Source organism: Rhipicephalus microplus, chromosome 5 (assembly GCF_043290135.1).
Source record: "Rhipicephalus microplus isolate Deutch F79 chromosome 5, USDA_Rmic, whole genome shotgun sequence".
In the NCBI taxonomy this organism is placed as follows: domain Eukaryota; kingdom Metazoa; phylum Arthropoda; class Arachnida; order Ixodida; family Ixodidae; genus Rhipicephalus; species Rhipicephalus microplus.
In genome coordinates this window covers 29,166,378-29,183,792 of record NC_134704.1, presented here as the reverse complement: position 1 = coordinate 29,183,792, position 17,415 = coordinate 29,166,378, and the positions used below count along the sequence as shown (strand labels likewise).

Below are 17,415 nucleotides of genomic sequence, written 5' to 3'. Positions count from 1 at the left end.
TGGCTCAGGCACCATTAATTATGCCTTATTTGCAATGACAATGAAAGTGAATTACTGAATGACTTCTTTTTGGCAAGCTCAATGTTTAAATAAAAAAAAGAAACCACTAGAAGAGCAAGTTCCAAAGTTGATATTGTTGCAGTAAAATTCAGGTTCTTTTGTTGTTGTAGAAAGCAACTCTCACCACTCGGCGCCCAAACCGAACCACCCAAGGTGATATTGTAACGCGGACTGAAAAAGCGAGAAAGAGGAAGAGGTAAAATGCTCTCGAGCGATGTGATTCGGCAGTGACAGTTGAGCGCTGGCATTTTCAGTGTAAATAAACCCACCCACATTCGTAACAGCTTTGGTGGAGTGGTGCTGGCTAATTCGTCGTCCTGGATCCCGCAGCAGAAGTTCTTCGGAGAAGCAGACGCTTAGCTGGCCTACCCCCGGACACCATTAGCATGAACGACGACACAGCAATCTCGTTGACGTACTACGCTGCTGCATCCGTGAGTGCCACCCACATGGCACGAGGTGGCCGTCGACCTCGACAACCAGACTACTGGGCGCCTGAACCATGGATATTCTCAGGTAAAACTGACGAAGAAGTGGATGCTTGGCTAAAACACTACGAAAGAGTGAGCCGCTACTACGAATGGGGCGCGCCGGCGAAGCTCGTGAACGTAGTATTCTTCCTTGCCGAGACCGCTTTGCTTTGCATGGTTTGAGAACCGTGAACATGTCTTCATCACTAGGGATATATTTGTTGAGGAACTGGAGGCCTGCTTTGGAGACACGCGTTCTATGAAAAAGAAAGCTGAGCAAACGCTGTCACGTAGGGCTCAGTTGCCCGGCGAAACATGCACAACCTACATTGAAGAGGTATTGAAGCTTTGCCGGATTGTCAACGCAAATATGTCTGACGAGGACAAAGTCGGTCATTTGTTGAAAGGCATCGCCGAGGACGTGTGCAATTTTCTCATAACGAAAGAGAACTTTAACACTCCTATTTTCAGGCAGCAGTACGTGTCGCGCATTCGAGGCGTTGAAGACCCGGAGAATTTTACCCAAGTTCGGGCGCTTGGACAATGTTCCCACTGTTGCAAGTATGGACGTCGCCACCTGCGAAGACATTGCCTTCCTCGTACGTCGGGTAGTTCAAGAAGAGCTCGTACGGCTTCAAGCAGGTGATGCTCACCACCAATGCTCGTTCGCCGCGTGCCCCGAACCACCTCCCTACTGGATGCGAGAGCACCACGTCGAAAACCGACCACGCACAGAAACTGCAGATTTCACCCCGCTGCTTCCGTTTTCTTCGACGGGTCACGGCCACAACCTGATGTCATCATCTCGACATGTCGCTGCAGACCTCCGGCCATCGTCAACCAGGCCTCTACCAGAAGACTAGTATGCGTCATCACGAAATATTCCTGCAGAGCACGAACTGTCTCCGCGTACTTCTGCCACCTCTTCTCCTGCTAATGTAAGCCGACAAGTACCCGTTTGCTACACATGCGGTCTACCAGGGCATATTTCATGCTTCTGTTTCAGCCGGCCGCCTGCGCCGCCACGTTTTTCGACGTACCCGGCTCGTATGCACGAAACCTGGACCGCTCACCTGGCCGACCACCGTTCCCGACAGCAATGGCCTAACGAATTTCGCAGTGAGTCCCCGCCTCCGAGCGAAGCCTGACGCCACCTCCGACACGTTCCCGCCGGTTGCCGTCTCCGCGTCGTCGATCACCTTCCCCGCATCAGGGAAACTAGCTGGTGCGGCCGAACGAGGTGCGGTAGCGGGATGGTCAGTTCCGCCTATTCCTCCTTCTGCTGTGATGTTGATGAACAAAGTGCGTGTGTATATAGACGGCGTAGACACTCTTGCTCTTGTAGACACTGGTGTTGCTATTTCAGTTATGAGTCTTCGTTTCAAGCATCGTTTCTTGGGCCACAAAGTAATCATTCGCGTGGAATCGTAAAGAAACTTTTTGTGGAGTTGGAGGCGAAGCGTTATGCCCTGTTGGCATTTGCTTAATTGTACTCACGATTGGTGGACAAAATTGCCGAGTTCAATTCCCTGTACTGGCTCGCGCAACTCATGACGTCATTTTAGGGATAGACCTCCTTAATAAATGCGGCGCTACGCTTGACTGTGGAACTGGAGAGATTCTTCTACAAAGTACATTGCCCGCTGCCATAGTTGACGATTTTCCAACTCTCCCCACCGATGCGCTTTCGTTGTCTGAAGATGTAACGATCCCTGGTCGAGCAGCAATGTTTGTTCCCGTATGCTCATCTCACGTCCGCTCAGGACCCTGCACTGCACTTGTCGAGCCCGATCATACAAACGCGGTGATTGACTTGCTGATCGCTTGAAGATGAAGCAGAAACGCTGGACAAATTCTAGTAGGCTGAGAAAAACTTGTATTTACAGATCGTACAGAAGTTACATAAGTACGGACATCAAAGTTACAAAAAAAAACACTTTGGACATGAACCGTCATCTGTAGGGCGACCCTACGAGATTTAGCAGAGCCGACGGTGCCTAACACCTTAAGCCCGGTTCAGAACGCCTGGTAGAACTCCAAGGCCTTTTCTTATTCCCTCGGTGCTCCGAACTTAAAACAGTCAGCTAATCATCACCCATTTGTCCTCTGATAAGACCGTGCAATCAAAAACCCACCACAAGGACGCCATCTTCGTGCACGTGAAGGCTCATGCCTTTTCTCCTAATACAACCAAAATATAAATAAAACAAAACTATAAAAAGTTATGGAGGCAAGGGCCAGCTCAGCGATGCACAATTATTTAGAACTACATGTACTGGCGCTAGCGGCCATAGAACGGCTACCCTGTAACACGTCAACTTCTTGACGACGGAGCAATAGTCCACCTGACCCCTGTGCGCAGTAAGAACCTCTCGCTGACCGCACGTGGTTCTACTTACCAGCTCATTTGCAAGGATTAACGCGGAAGCCATCGAAGACATGCCAATGTGACAATACGCACCAAATCGCCGGCCGGGCTCCCGATTGCCGCGGCGTCGGCCACGCTTTCACGTGTCGTAATCCCTCCCACTTCCGAGAGCCACCAGAAACTGAACCGATGCTCCATCGTCGCCCACCTGGCAGTTGGTTCCTTTTTCCTTGAGTTAACAGCAACTCAAAATGCTCGGTAGTACGTCTGAGGCATTGCAGCACTTCGTGGTGTGCCATGCGGGCGCCGCAGTGTCTGTGCGGTCAGGGCTAATCCGGTCGGACACGGTTCCACCGCAGAACACCTGGTTTGACTGAGTGTCATTAAAGCAATACTGCGAGCCGGAACAACTACAGCGCAACGTCTTACATGCCTCCCCAAGCTTACCGCACAAAGTAAAAGTAAACAAAAAATGGCAGCATATCCACGGAGTGAATGATGGATAGTGGGGCGAAGCATCCGTCTGTCCATTCATTCTTGCTTCCGTCCATCCATGCGTGCATCTGTGTGGCCACCTGTGCGTGCATCTGTTCATGCGTCCGCACGTTAATCTGTGCGTCCGTCCCTGTTTTCGTTCATACATGCGCTCCTGCGTCAGTCCACGCGTCCGTGCAGCCATCCATGCGTCCATCCATCCATCTGTATGTGTGTCCGCTCGTCCACCTATTCAACACTCCAAGTACCACCATCTCGCATCTTTTTATCATATATTCCCCATATAGAAGCACCGCTATCCAGCGGACATTCCAAGGACTGAACGAGAGGAGGCACACTGTCACACCGGTCCCGTTAATTAGGGAGGCGATCGCCGGGCTAATTCCAAGGGCCGAAGTATTGGCCCCCGAACCACACCACGAAAGCGTGGACAATTTAGAAGTGGTCCTTTTTGGCGCGCCAGCGGACGCCGGCTGTGGCCCAAAGAACAAGTCAGAGCCGAGAGTTGATAAACAAACAAATTATATTCTCAATAATGGCAGATCGAAAACAATGCACAAAAATGCACACTCCACAATAGTTGCATACAATATGTCACCAATCAAACCAATCAAACAACGTACTACACAGTACAATCAGCCACACTCAAAACAACGGACACAGACAACAATACACACTACAATGCAGTCGCATGCATTGAACAACCAAGACACTTAAAGACTAAAGAGATAGAAAACCTATCCAGTCCAAAGTTCTTGGAACAAAAGTCTGGATGATACTCTTCCGAGAATCACTCACTCAAAGTCCAGCGTTGTTGTCGTTCCGCGCCCTCGAAGTTTCTCTTCCAGGAAACCTCACGTCTTCAATTGGCCACTCTCCAAGCTCCAAACTTCTTCGCCCGAACACGTCGGCTTCACACACGCAGCTGTCGCCACGCGTCTTCGCTCTCTAGCGGTAAAAACACACTCTTGCCTGTGGCTCGAGTCGTCACCCCTCAGGTGGAAATCATCCTCTTCTCCTGCTTTGTCTCTACAGACAAAACCTTCGCCGACAACACGGCGGAATCCCTACGCGCTCTGGCGTTAACTTCCGTCTTCTCCTGATCTCTCATCTCGGCTGCTCGGTTAAATACCTCGCGCGCGACATTCTAGAAGGTTCTCGTCATTTCGTCGGCGCGATACGCAGCGAAGGCTGGGAAGAGGGCGAGACGGTTGGAATGCCCTCCACGGCCGATGACTCAAATCGGTATGACCACGCCCCTTTCGTTCTAGAACTTTCGCAGGCTATCTCGGCCGCCGATGTGGGGTGAGGAGGTTCGTCGGCGAAGCCACGCTTCCAAGGGGAGAGCGCGCGCCCGGGGAGCCTTGGATGTTTGTTCTTCTTTTTTTCTCTTTTGACCTCCCGGCGTCTCTTCCGCGCGTTACCGCAAGAATTTGGCGGCGCGTCCATTTTTAGCGCTCGTTCTGTGACACTGCCCTCCACTTTAAGAATATTATCTCATAATATTCAGAACCACACAAACGAGCGCGAACAGTCCCCACACACTCAAAGACTGTAACATAGTCCGTCGCTCATGACACGTCACATTCGCAATAGTTCACTCAATACAATTGTACATTGTAATTCAATTACACAACACATGAAATATAACCACAGGCACATGAGTACAACACTCCACCACACATTCCCAATAATACAAATATACAAAGTTCTCTCATTACAACAATTATACAACACTATACATCACATCACAGCACAAACACTTCGACACTTGTGACACAGGATAACACAACATTAACACAACATATGGCACTCAGCACTGCCAAACACATTCTGATTCGACCTCAGCGCCTATACTGTGTATTTCGAGCTGCGCTTGCGTCCTTTCTTGCGGTGCTCGCTCGATCTCTTCTTGTTTTTCCTTGTTCTTTTTCGGCGAGCCTTTTCCAACGACGGTATCTGAGGCAGCGTCTCAGCCATCGTTGTCACTTCCGACCCTGCTAACGGGTCATGACGTTCGACGGGTCCGGTCTGTTTATTTACCAGCTTGTTCATGTCTCTACATTTGGCCTGGCTGGCCGACTCCGTCTCCTTTACACTGTCGGTCGGTTGGGGTCGTGCCGACGTACGTCCAGCTGCCCAGCGCGTGAACTCATTCAACACGATCGTCTTCTCATTCGCTGTCTCTTGCGCCGCGGCTTCACCTTGGGCTCTAGTGAGATCTGTCATGGGATGCTCCTCCACTGTATCTCGCGGTCGCTGGGTTGGCGAGGGCTCTATCTTAGGGTCTTCTCCCAAACATTCCGGATCATTCGGTCCTCGCGCCCCGGCGATGTTTCCGATGACAAGGTCGTAAAGGGGGGTCGTCATGCATAAAGCAGTAACCTTCCCGCTGAAGTACGGGGTTTCCACCTCAATCTCTGCTTCGGGAAGCATCCGAACTGTACGGTCAATTAAGCAAACTGGTTTCGTTTTGCCTGTTAACTCACTTTCCCGTACCAAATTTTTTCCGCACGATAACAGTGGAACTGCCGGTATCTCTTAACACCGTAACCTTTTTGCCCGCAACTTTTCCAGGCAGCGTTGGCATTCCCTTCGTGACACCGGTTGGCTGTTTTGACATTACAGCACCCACAATAGGAATTTTCTCCCCATTTTTCAACTCTACGAATCCATCAGTGACGGCATTACTATCGGACTTTGGTGCCGCTTGCACACAGGATACCTGGTGAGTTTGACTCGCTCCGTTTTGACATGCGTCTGCTTTGTGGCCAGTCTGACCACACTTAAAACATTTTACTGCCGTAGGGCTCGTAAAGATCGTTCGACAGTTTTTCGCGCGATGACCCACACGGTTGCACAGAAAACATCGCGGAATGCCCTCTGGTGCACGCTTCTTTTCTTCGGGAGCCAATTTCTTCGAATCATCGGGACAATCCTTCTTGACCTTGGCCAAATTAGTTCCACCTTGTGCTTCCAAGAATTGATCAGCCAATTCAAGCATGTCTTCAAGTGACTCAGCCTTCCTCTCTTTCAAGTACAGCGACAGACTTGGGTGGCAACTAGTAAGAAACTGTTCTCTAATTAGGAGCTCTCTAAGTTCATCGTACTCCTGCGCTGTCCCTGAAAGTTCAATCCATCTGTCGAAATAATGGCTAAATCGGGCGGCGTACTGTGTAGCCGTCTCACCATCAGCTGGCTTTCCTGTCCGAAATCTGTCCCGGAATCCTTCTACAGTAAATCTAAATCGCTTCAGCAAAGCAGCTTTCACCTTTGCATAGTTGGCTGCATCGGTCGGCGTCAGCCTACCGTACACACTGAGCGCTTCACCACTCAAGCAAGTACTCAAAGCAGTTGCCCATTGATATTCCGGCCAATTCTGGCTCCTTGCAATCGTCTCAAATCTGTGAAGGTACGCGTCAAGATCGTCCTTCCTTTCATCAAACGCCACGAGCAGCTTGCTTGGGTTCAAGCGGAAGCCATGTTCCTCCCATTCGCTGGTTTCAACTCTAGCTTGGACCGGAGTTTCACTTCGCTGTTGCAAACGGAGCCGCTCGAGTTCCATCTCGTGCTGCCGCTGCCGTTCCCTGTCAGCCATCTCCGCTTCTCCTTCTTCTCTCGCCCTTTCAGCTGCCAACTTTTCTCTCTCCAGCTCCAACTTCAATTGCTGCTCTCCTTCTTCTCTCAACTGTCGCTCCTTTGCCTCTCTTTCTTCTTTCGCCATTTCAGCTGCCAACCTCTCTCGTTCCAACTCAGCTGCTTTTTCTTCCTTGGCTCTCTCAGCTGCCAACCTCTCTCGTTCCAACTCAGCTGCTTTTTCTTCCTTGGCTCTCTCAGCTGCCAACCTCTCTCGTTCCAACTCAGCTTCTTTTTCCGCTTTGGCTCTTTCGACCGCCAGCCTTTCTTTTTCCAGCTCAGCTGCCTTTTCTTCTTTGGCCCTCTCTTTTTCTTCTTTTTCCTTCTGGGTGACCCACTTCCGTAGTTCGGCGCCAGAAAGACCCATCTTCTCACCAAGGGCGACTAACTTTTCGAGATCCATGGTGTCTCGCAACTCGCAAATAAAACCTTGCCGCATGCAAAAAGTATCTGCCTAAATCAGTCTATCGGAACACTCCCCTGCACTAGTTAACGAGAACACTGAACAACCGACAAAATCGTTCCGATAGCACTATCAACAAATCGAGGCTCTTCCTCACTACTTTGGACACACTGTGCACCAAAAGGTCCTGTCGCGGACGCCAGATTAATTGTCACACCGGTCTCGTTAATTAGGGAGGCGATCGCCGGGCTAATTCCAAGGGCCGAAGTATTGACCCCCCGAACCGCACCGCGAAAGCGTGGACAATTTAGAAGTGGTCCTTTTTGGCGCGCCAGCGGACGCCGGCTGTGGCCCAAAGAACAAGTCAGAGCCGAGAGTTGATAAACAAACAAATTATATTCTCAATAATGGCAGATCGAAAACAATGCACAAAAATGCACACTCCACAATAGTTGCATACAATATGTCACCAATCAAACCAATCAAACAACGTACTACACAGTACAATCAGCCACACTCAAAACAACGGACACAGACAACAATACACACTACAATGCAGTCGCATGCATTGAACAACCAAGACACTTAAAGACTAAAGAGATAGAAAACCTATCCAGTCCAAAGTTCTTGGAACAAAAGTCTGGATGATACTCTTCCGAGAATCACTCACTCAAAGTCCAGCGTTGTTGTCGTTCCGCGCCCTCGAAGTTTCTCTTCCAGGAAACCTCGTGTCTTCAATTGGCCACTCTCCAAGCTCCAAACTTCTTCGCCCGAACACGTCGGCTTCACACACGCAGCTGTCGCCACGCGTCTTCGCTCTCTAGCGGTAAACACACACTCTTGCCTGTGGCTCGAGTCGTCACCCCTCAGGTGTAAATTATCCTCTTCTCCTGCTTTGTCTCTACGGACAAAACCTTCGCCGACAACACGGCGGAATCCCTACGCGCGCTCTGGCGTTAACTTCCGTCTTCTCCTGATCTCTCATCTCGGCTGCTCGGTTAAATACCTTGCGCGCGACATTCCAGAAGGTTCTCGTCATTTCGTCGGCGCGATACGCAGCGAAGGCTGGGAAGAGGGCGAGACGGTTGGAATGGCCTCCGCGGCCGATGACTCAACTTGGTATGACCACGCCCCTTTCGTTCTAGAACTTTCGCGGGCTATCTCGGCCGCCGATGTGGGGTGAGGAGGTTCGTCGGCGAAGCCACGCTTCCAAGGGGAGAGCGCGTGCCCGGGGGAGCCTTGGATGTTTGTTCTTTTTTTTTCTTTTGACCTCCCGGCGTCTCTTCCGCGGGTTACCGCAAGAATTTGGCGGCGCGCCCATTTTTAGCGCTCGTTCTGTGACACACACGCACACTTTCTTATGGCTTGCACTTCGTGTCTACTTCCCACCTTTAACCACCTCGAGTTCATAGTATATACTAGTGCACTGTATTCATGGGACTACGGCCCAACGCTTGCTAAACCTTTCTACAACTTAGGAGGTTACACCCAGCGAGTATAACATAGCAACCCTTTCTTGTCTTCTGTGCGTTGTTGAACAATAAAAAATTCGCAGCCTACGCGTTAAATAAAAGCCGAATTCTCCCGTCTTTCATTCCCCTTAAGCAGCCATTGGCATGTACATTGAGCACTACCTTTTATTGTTCAACAACGCACAGAAGAAATCTCTCACTGGCACGACCTTGGAGGTCAAAATGTTATAATTGTTACACACTACTACAACGGCTACGAGGGACGAACGGGTGTCGCTATAAGAAGCTTCGCCCCTAAAACTGCCCCCCAACCACATCTTACCGCGGTCCTACAGTTTTGGTGTTACAGCTGCTACTATGGTATGGTGAGGCAAGTCGACGATGACGTGCTGGCGTTCAAAAAGATAATAGTCGCCATCTTGAATGCTGATCTATATTTCCTATTATGTATGCTATTTCTTATATAGGCATGACTTTTTTTCTACTTCCGGTCTTCTTTTTTTTCATTTCACAAGGCCACAAAAATTTAGAACCACTGTCTTTTTTTTGCATCTTAACATAAAAGGAATGACTGCGCTTCCTGACGCACTCGTAATACCGCACACATTTTTTTCTTTCTGTTTTCTTTCTTAGTAAGGCTATATGGCATATATAGCCTTACCCAGTCTATATATGCCATAACCCAAACTACTATATATAGTTAGTAGTTTGTGTTATGGTCTGCACATCTGGATAAGATGATGACGAGCTAACTGCAGCCGATTAGCACATTCTATTTTTTTTTCCTAAATTTAGCCGCGCTGAGGCTGTACTGAATCAGCAGTACTGAGAGTGGTCGGCTGTATTCACGCAATTTCAACAAATCTCCCGGTTGTGGCTCAACTCTGCCCAAAAGTAAGACATGGCATCAGATAGGCGCAATTGGCGAGACTGTTACACCAGTACGCCATGAATACTTCGAATTATGCAATTAGCGATTGTAACTAAGGCCGAGGTTTACTTGCACAGTTGATTGATTTGATTTATGGATTCATATGTCTGTGGGATTTAATGTCCCAAAACCACTATACGATTATGAGAGACGCCGTAGTGTAGGGCTCCGGAAATTTCGACCACCTCGGGTTCTTTGACGTGCACCCAAATCTTAGCACACGGGCCTAAAGCATTTTGGCGTCCATCGAAAATGCAACCACCGCAGCCGGCGTTCGATCCCGCGACCTGCGGCTCGCAGGGGAGAATTATCCAGGGTTCAAATGAACCGAGCCCTCCGGTTTCAGGCCCCCCCACTTCTCAAAGGCCAGAAAAAATGGCCAACTTATTGTTTTGTTCGAAAAAGTTTAACTCTCCTGCTGGAACAGCAGAAAAGTTGTCTGCAATGAATGCGTTTCCTTCTCCTATAGCCCTATGATAGTGAATATTGCATGAAAAAATTTAACTTTATTACATGTTAAAAAACGAACAATTTGTACATAAATAAAATATGTGTGGTCATTTTTCGAGTGAAATAGGACATCTAAAAACTCTCAATTGTCTCTGTGAAATATTAAAAAAAAGTGCCACATAGTCTTGTGTGTGAGTGCTGTTTTCATTCATGACATTCTATGCGAATCATCCAAAGATACATCACAATGCTGAGGTTCACGAATTCGCCCATAGTTGAAATAAGGAATTGACGAGGCGAAATCATATCATGGTTGTTGACATTTGATATTAACCATTGCTACCTGTATTTTATTAGTTAGCAATGAGAAGGGCAGCAACCACAATTAACTGCGTTTGTAACAGCAGGGGTAGTAGCAGTTACAAATCTCCCCGTCACTAACTGATCGCCCGCTTGTGAGACGGAGGCACCCTCTCCTGCATGGCACAGGTATCGGCCAGATATTTCACAAGCCTTTTTCACGATTTGAGGTAAACTATTGTAAATAATTCTCGATTATTTCCAGAGTTTACATTATTTTAGGCCTTGTTTATTTTGAACTAGTTTTGGTCACCGTTAGCCTCGTCTTACTCATGTATTTACAACTGCGTAACCATGCCACATAGATGGACAGGAAGCCAGGTCCCTAAAGCGCTAAGCACTAGAAAAAAATGCGTACCGTAATCACTCGAATCTAACGCGCACCTTTTTTACGGTTAAGCGGGTTCATAAATCGCATGCGCGTTAGAATCGAGTACGAACAAAAAAATTACGGTCAATCTATTGCCATCGGCAAATCCAAAATGGCCGCCCCCTACGTGCGTCGGCATGGCGCGTCGGCCATTTCTGCCTATGTGTTTCCCATGTGCGGCACTTCGTACGTGTGCTGAGGAGTTCATTATCTAGTAGTGCATTAGCATCGACGGCGTGGAAGGGCTGACTCCAAAAACTCGAGTGCACCACGATGCCGCTTTTAAAAGAAAAGTCATCGCGTGTGCAGAAACGGACGGAAATCGGGCCGCATCGCGGTCGTTCGGAGTTCCCGAAACGTGCGTGCGGGACCGGCGGAAACAAAAGCAGAAGATTGTCGACAGCAAAGCTTCACGCAAAGGCTTCAGCGGACCACAGCAGGGTCGGTTTCCGCAAATTAAAGAGCTGCTCGGCGAGTATGTGCTTGAGCAGCGAGCGGCACAGCGGCCCGTGACAACAGAACTGCTCCAAGTGCGGGCTATGCAATTAGTCTTAGAAAAAAGTCTAATGCGGAGCCAGTTTAAAGCGAGCAGGTGCTGGCTAACTAACTTTATGAAGAGGAAAGGCTTTTTCCTCCGAAGGGGAACATGCATATGCGAAAAGTTTTGCGGAGGAATACGATGAAAAGCTTCACAGTTTTCAGAGGTTCGTCCTAAACTTGCGGCGCAACAACGGCTACCTGCTTGGGCAAATCGGGAATGCCGATCAGACACCTCTTTACTTCGACATGCCTGGCACCACAACCGTCGAGAAGAAGGGGACGAAGCAAGTTCATGTGCTGATATCGGTCCACAGTAAAACTACAGTGACGGCAATGCTCTATTACACGTCAAATGAGCACAAGCTTCGCCCGTACCTCATATTTAAATGGAAGACGCTCACGAAAGGAGTAGTTTTTTCGAGTGGTGTGATCGTGCGGGCCAGCGAGAAAAATGGGTGCGCGTTACAATCGAGGGCGCGGTAGAATCGAGTAAATACGGTACTTTCTTAATTTTCATTTAAGCAAATAAAGGCGATCACGGTTCGCACTCACCGGCACAGAGTACAAGTAACTGCCGTACTGTCGGCAAATACATGTAAACTGCGTCGGTTATTCGTCCTAACTGCACGTTTAACCATTGGTACAAGATCCATTTAGAGCCTTGCTAGATTAAGTGCATCCAACACATGCACTGCGGCGAAGCTGACTTCCGGAAACTGTTGCAAAGGTTTGTTTCGCCAGCGCAAATATACGCCAACAATCCGGTATACAAGAGCACTAGCTTAATTCCGAAAAAAAATAACGTGACAGCGGCGGTGGCTTCAAATAACGACATTTCGGACCTGCAGTCAAAGTATATTTCAAGAAAAGCAGGATGCCAAAGACTCTGAGTTTAAAGTATCAGGTGTTCGTTTACACTGAGGCTCTAGGAAAAATGTGCGGCAGTGCCTTCCTCTTCCTGGAACCCACATGTCTACCTCTCAAAATTTTGCAGAGAAAACGCCGTATCAGATGTAAAGGTGAAGAGGAATTCAACATCTAGTAAGAGTTCAACATGCGTCACATTGGTGGATAACTTGTTTATTAATGATTGCAAAATTCACACTGACATTTCATCCGGATGTGCAAAATTAAACGTGAAGTGCAAAGCACTCATTTAATCAATGCAGCCAGTACCAAAAAAACCCGCAGAAAATGTACTTTTATTCACAGAACATGTTAAAAATAATAATAAGCATTACAACAATAGACATAGCTAGTATTTCTTCAGAGTCTTTCTGATGAGAGCCATGCGCTGAAAAAGAATTCACGGTAAAGTAAGTCAGAACAGAAAAGCCCAACTACATTTAAGGGCAGCCTAGATGCAGGATACCGAATCATCATATAAGATGAGCCATTAATAAAACTGTCTAAAAAAAAACAGTTTCTGCACTTCAATTTCTTCAATTATTTGACTACCAGCAAAGCTGTACATAACATTACAACTTTGTGACAGCCAGATGCAATGAACAGTAAGCCACTTTTGGGATGCTTATGCAACTGGAGCTCGAATGTCAAAACTAACACATGCCTTCATAAAAAGACAACCTGTTTTGAGTGGAACATGCCTTTAAACACTCAAACCTATTCTAAAAACCAACAAGTTTTACTCTGCTTTTTCATATTTCTCATTCAACTTTCTTCAAGCACCCATATCTATAATGGTCAAAAACGACCAATCGACAACAAGACTAGTGCCAATACGTATTGAAAAGCAGCCAGTGCATGCAATCACTCACCTGCTTGTGTGCTTCTGTGCTGCTTGCCTTTTTGTATGGCTGCACCTCTTCTGCACCAAAACCAGGGATCCACATGTTCCAGTTTTTCTCTGCAACAAAGTTTCAAACAAAAGTGAATTCAAGTGTGTACTATAAACCCCTTTCATCACTTGCAAGAAATTATTTTTAGCAACTGGGCTACCTGTTCTTACACTTCTTCACTCCAAGTATGACAGTGATTATTGTTTACACACTCACAAAATTCAACTCAGATTTTGATGGTTTAGTTAGCAATGATTCCTTCACGCAAAGGATAGTCATTTCAAACTCACCAAGGCTCAGCTGAACATCTTTGGCTTCCAGGACATTAGATTTACGGTGCTTGGCGATACGGCAGGATGATGTCACTACATTCTCGATGAATTCGTCGGCGATTTGCAGGAGGAGCTGCAAGCAGAACCACACGGGAAACCTCTACATTAGGAGACATGTGCGCAACAAGCACAGTGTGCCTTTCCACACTACTTCACATGCCTTGCAATGACCGTTTTCTACTTATTGAAATCACACACATCACAAGCGCAAAGCTAGGTCTAGCAAAAAGCAGACCGATGTAAAGAGAGTGTGGCATGCTATGCAAATGAAAACTTGAGCAAGTTGGGGGTGGATTCATCTTGATTTCAACAGCGCACAACACCTTCTTTTCCTTGTGCAACAGTTCTTTTCCTAGTCCTTGTCCCTCAGTGCGCTGCTAAAATCAAGGTGACCCGCTATGATGGGCAAGAGGCAAAGTCATTTTGCCATTGAGATGAAGGTTTCAGCTCTGCTGTCCACCCACAAAGTGTGGGTACGGGCTAGTTTGTATTCCATTTTGAGAAATTGAGAGTGATTATAGAGCAATTGGAACACGCAAAAGCTGTATTCTGATCAAGGTTGAACCCAAGAGCGTTTACACACTTTACTTTTGATAGACAGCTAACTACTTCATATTTTTTCCGAGTCTTTCATTTATGGTGGTCTTCACAGCAAAACTGTGGCTTTGAAACAAACTCCATCTACATACTACTACTACTACTGTTATTACAATTAATAAGGTTTTACATATATTCTAAAGTTCAAATAAGAACGAAACAGCTCATGCTATGTTATACGTCCCAATTCAAAGGCCAAGGAGCCCCAAGCAACACTGGGCTTATGAGATGTAATGAAGTCTCTTACATTAATTTTTCACAACTAATCGAAGTGTCTGAAATTTTCAACCCCGTCAAAATGTGCCAAAAAATCAAACCCACAACTTTGTGCTCGGCAGTGGAACACCGTAGCCAACTAGACATCACAGCAGCTCAATTCACATTTGATTAAATCAGAGTTAACAATTATTGACTTCATTGAAGTTGAAAGACCATAAAAATTCTGCATAGAAAGACAAAACCATGCAGAAATGTTCTGAACCCCAGAATAATTCTGCTGCAAGGAACTTGTGGTTGTTGTAGAAATATTCGAAGTGCTCGGCAAACACACGGAAACACCAACAAGATTCCCAGGCATGCGATAAAGGTGACACAGTACACTGCAGGCAGCCTACGAAGTTGTTTTCTAGATTCCGGTGATGCCGTTTAGTCGCACATTCCCACCAGGTTTGCATGCGTCGACGTGATGCATCATGCTATAATATTACATTTTGCCCCTTAAATGAGAATAGTTTTTTCTAAAACACTGAGGAAATGCAGATTCCAGTGTTTCATTTCTTTGATTATGACGCTGTACCACACACAATCACTTTTTGCTCGCTTAACCAAATAAGGAGAATTGATTACAGGACTGCAATAAAACAAATATTGCAATAAAACAAATAAAAACAGTGTCAAGGTATTAACATTCTATTTATACAATAGATAATATGACAAATAAAGGCACATGTAAATACCACCACTGTATGTGTGCATAACATAGTCTGTTTACTGCAACAATTTTTGATAGTTTGTGAAGTCAGGTTCAGTGGCAACATGTGCATACTTATTTTATAAGTAGCCACATATTGCACCTACTTACTTCATTGAGCAGGGTAGTGGAGGTGAAAATGTGCAAGTTCAATTTCAGCTCATTCAGTCCTATTTCTTACTTACTTCTTCAACATCATCATCCAGCTGCTCATTCGGGTCCACTTCTTTGACCAGGTCTTGAAGGCGCTGCTTGTTCAGAACCTAAGTAATTAATAAACCATAATTAGAGGAAATCATAACGTAAAGTTTTCTTGTGCACGGGGACTGACAGGACCCCTGCACAGCCCTTTAATCATATTTTATGAGTGATACACATTAATTGCAAGGAGACAGCCACATGGCTGCCATCTACTTCTACGACACCAAGTTGCTTGCACCTGGTGTTAACGAAGATGTCGGGGAGATCGAAGAAGCGCATTTCAGCACAACAGCAACGTGTCAGCACACCTTCATTAACAGCCAACTCGGGAAAACATCATCACAGTGAGCCAAAGCTTGTCTACTCAGTCCTGACAATGCACAGCTTGTATTCACGTTTATCTGCAACACCTAACGCCACAGTTACGCAGCTTCACGAAACGCATGCAATGTCCACTAGACAACATGTAAAATGAGGACCACAGACAAACTAACCTGAACACCATCGCCCATGTTCACATGCCTCTCGGGAAGGCTTGTGGGCACAACAGTCTTGACTAAGGTGGTAGTCATGGAAGGGGCACATGCTGCAACTGCGCCGACGCTAGAGGCGGCTACCATGTTTGACGAGGACGTTATGGGCGTCACTGTGGGCGTCACGGCAGGCACCGTAATTGTGCCAGACAAGGCTGGTGTTGGCTGGACAACAGTGTGCTGAGGGCAACAGGAAAGAAAGAAAAAACATAGAAAAAATGCACCTTTTTGCTAGAACCCTTTTGCAAAATCGTTACAACATCAAATTTGCTGTTTCCAAAGATCAGCAGTCGGTCCTAACTGTTGGGCTTTGGCTAACAAGCCAAGTACTTCGGTATCGAGGATAGCACTTAGAATCGGTAAAAAAATGGAGGCGGTAACAACTTTACTGACAGACAGCTAAACGTTCTCAACTACTTTGATCCTAACGCAATTTGATTTATCAACATGGCAGTGCTGCAAGTTAACAAAATATTTTCTAAACGTTCCACTACCTCCGTTACTGGCTCTGTTGTTAATTTTTCTAACTGCAAAGAACAAGACGGCGCGATGCACCTGATGAAATGTCTTGGTGGTGGAAACAACTCGAAGGAGAAAACTGTGCTTACGAAGAGCTATTCAATACTTACAGCTACCACAGGAGGTATGGTCACTTGTATCGGCAAAGTGACCGTCGAAGTCGCACACAGCTGGTGGTTCTCAACCGTGCCTTGACAGAGTGGCACAGTCGTGCCTTGGCACAGCGGCACCGTAGTCGTGTAGATGCTCGTCGTGGCGACTACGCTCGTAGGAATAGTGGCCATCTCTGCTGCTGTGAAACTGCGCACTACCGTCGTACACCTATGGCGTCAGCCTGGAATAATAAAACGCAGCAATTTTGGCCACGTAACTTGCACAACATTCGTGCGCGAACAAGGTATCTGTACCATATACGCGTCACTTCTTGAGAATACCGCTATACATACTTTGAACTAGTTGCAGCTTGAGGTTTCGGATACGACGTGTCCGAGAGGCCTGGCAAAAAATGGATCTAGCCCCCCTCCAAAAAAAATGTCGTTCATTCGCTAGAGCACATTGAAACGCCGCACGCAGTCGGCGCTCGCGTTCTCAACTGGTGACCCACCAATGCACGCAAGCTAGCGGCTGCCTTCGAAAAACATCCTCCTTTCCTCTATATTCAGAAAAGTTGCTCACGACATATCGCTTCACTTGTAGAGAAATTACACACAACTGCAACGCAAGATCCAAGCGACAGCAACAGGCCACCACAAACACAAACACGGCCGCTGAAAATACTCTTCAACCCAGCAACCTCCTCGCTCCCAAGAAGTTTCATGTTTTGAAATAATATTTAGCTAATCGCTTTATTACTATAAGCAACAATAAATAATTAATCAAATGTTTTAATTTTTGACGACTAATTGCAAT

The 17,415-nt window shown here is 46.9% G+C and overlaps 1 protein-coding gene across 4 annotated transcripts; it reads right to left on the bottom strand.

Annotated features, from left to right (window-relative positions):
- Positions 1 to 12,738: 12,738 nt before the first annotated feature.
- On the bottom strand, positions 12,739 to 17,289 carry LOC119174808 (uncharacterized). 4 transcript variants are annotated; one of them, XM_037425888.2, is made up of 7 exons: positions 17,182 to 17,289; positions 16,617 to 16,840; positions 15,949 to 16,167; positions 15,439 to 15,516; positions 13,645 to 13,759; positions 13,334 to 13,422; positions 12,739 to 12,849 (listed from the first exon to the last, which is right to left on the bottom strand). In XM_037425888.2, exons 2-7 carry the CDS (start codon positions 16,788 to 16,790, stop codon positions 12,811 to 12,813), a joined length of 714 nt encoding a protein of 237 aa, XP_037281785.2. In that variant the 5' UTR covers positions 16,791 to 16,840; positions 17,182 to 17,289; the 3' UTR covers positions 12,739 to 12,810. The 4 variants fall into 4 exon arrangements, with proteins under 4 accessions (XP_037281785.2, XP_037281784.2, XP_075751201.1 ...); XM_037425887.2 differs by having other exon boundaries at positions 17,111 to 17,258; XM_075895086.1 differs by having other exon boundaries at positions 17,216 to 17,236.
- Positions 17,290 to 17,415: the final 126 nt, after the last annotated feature.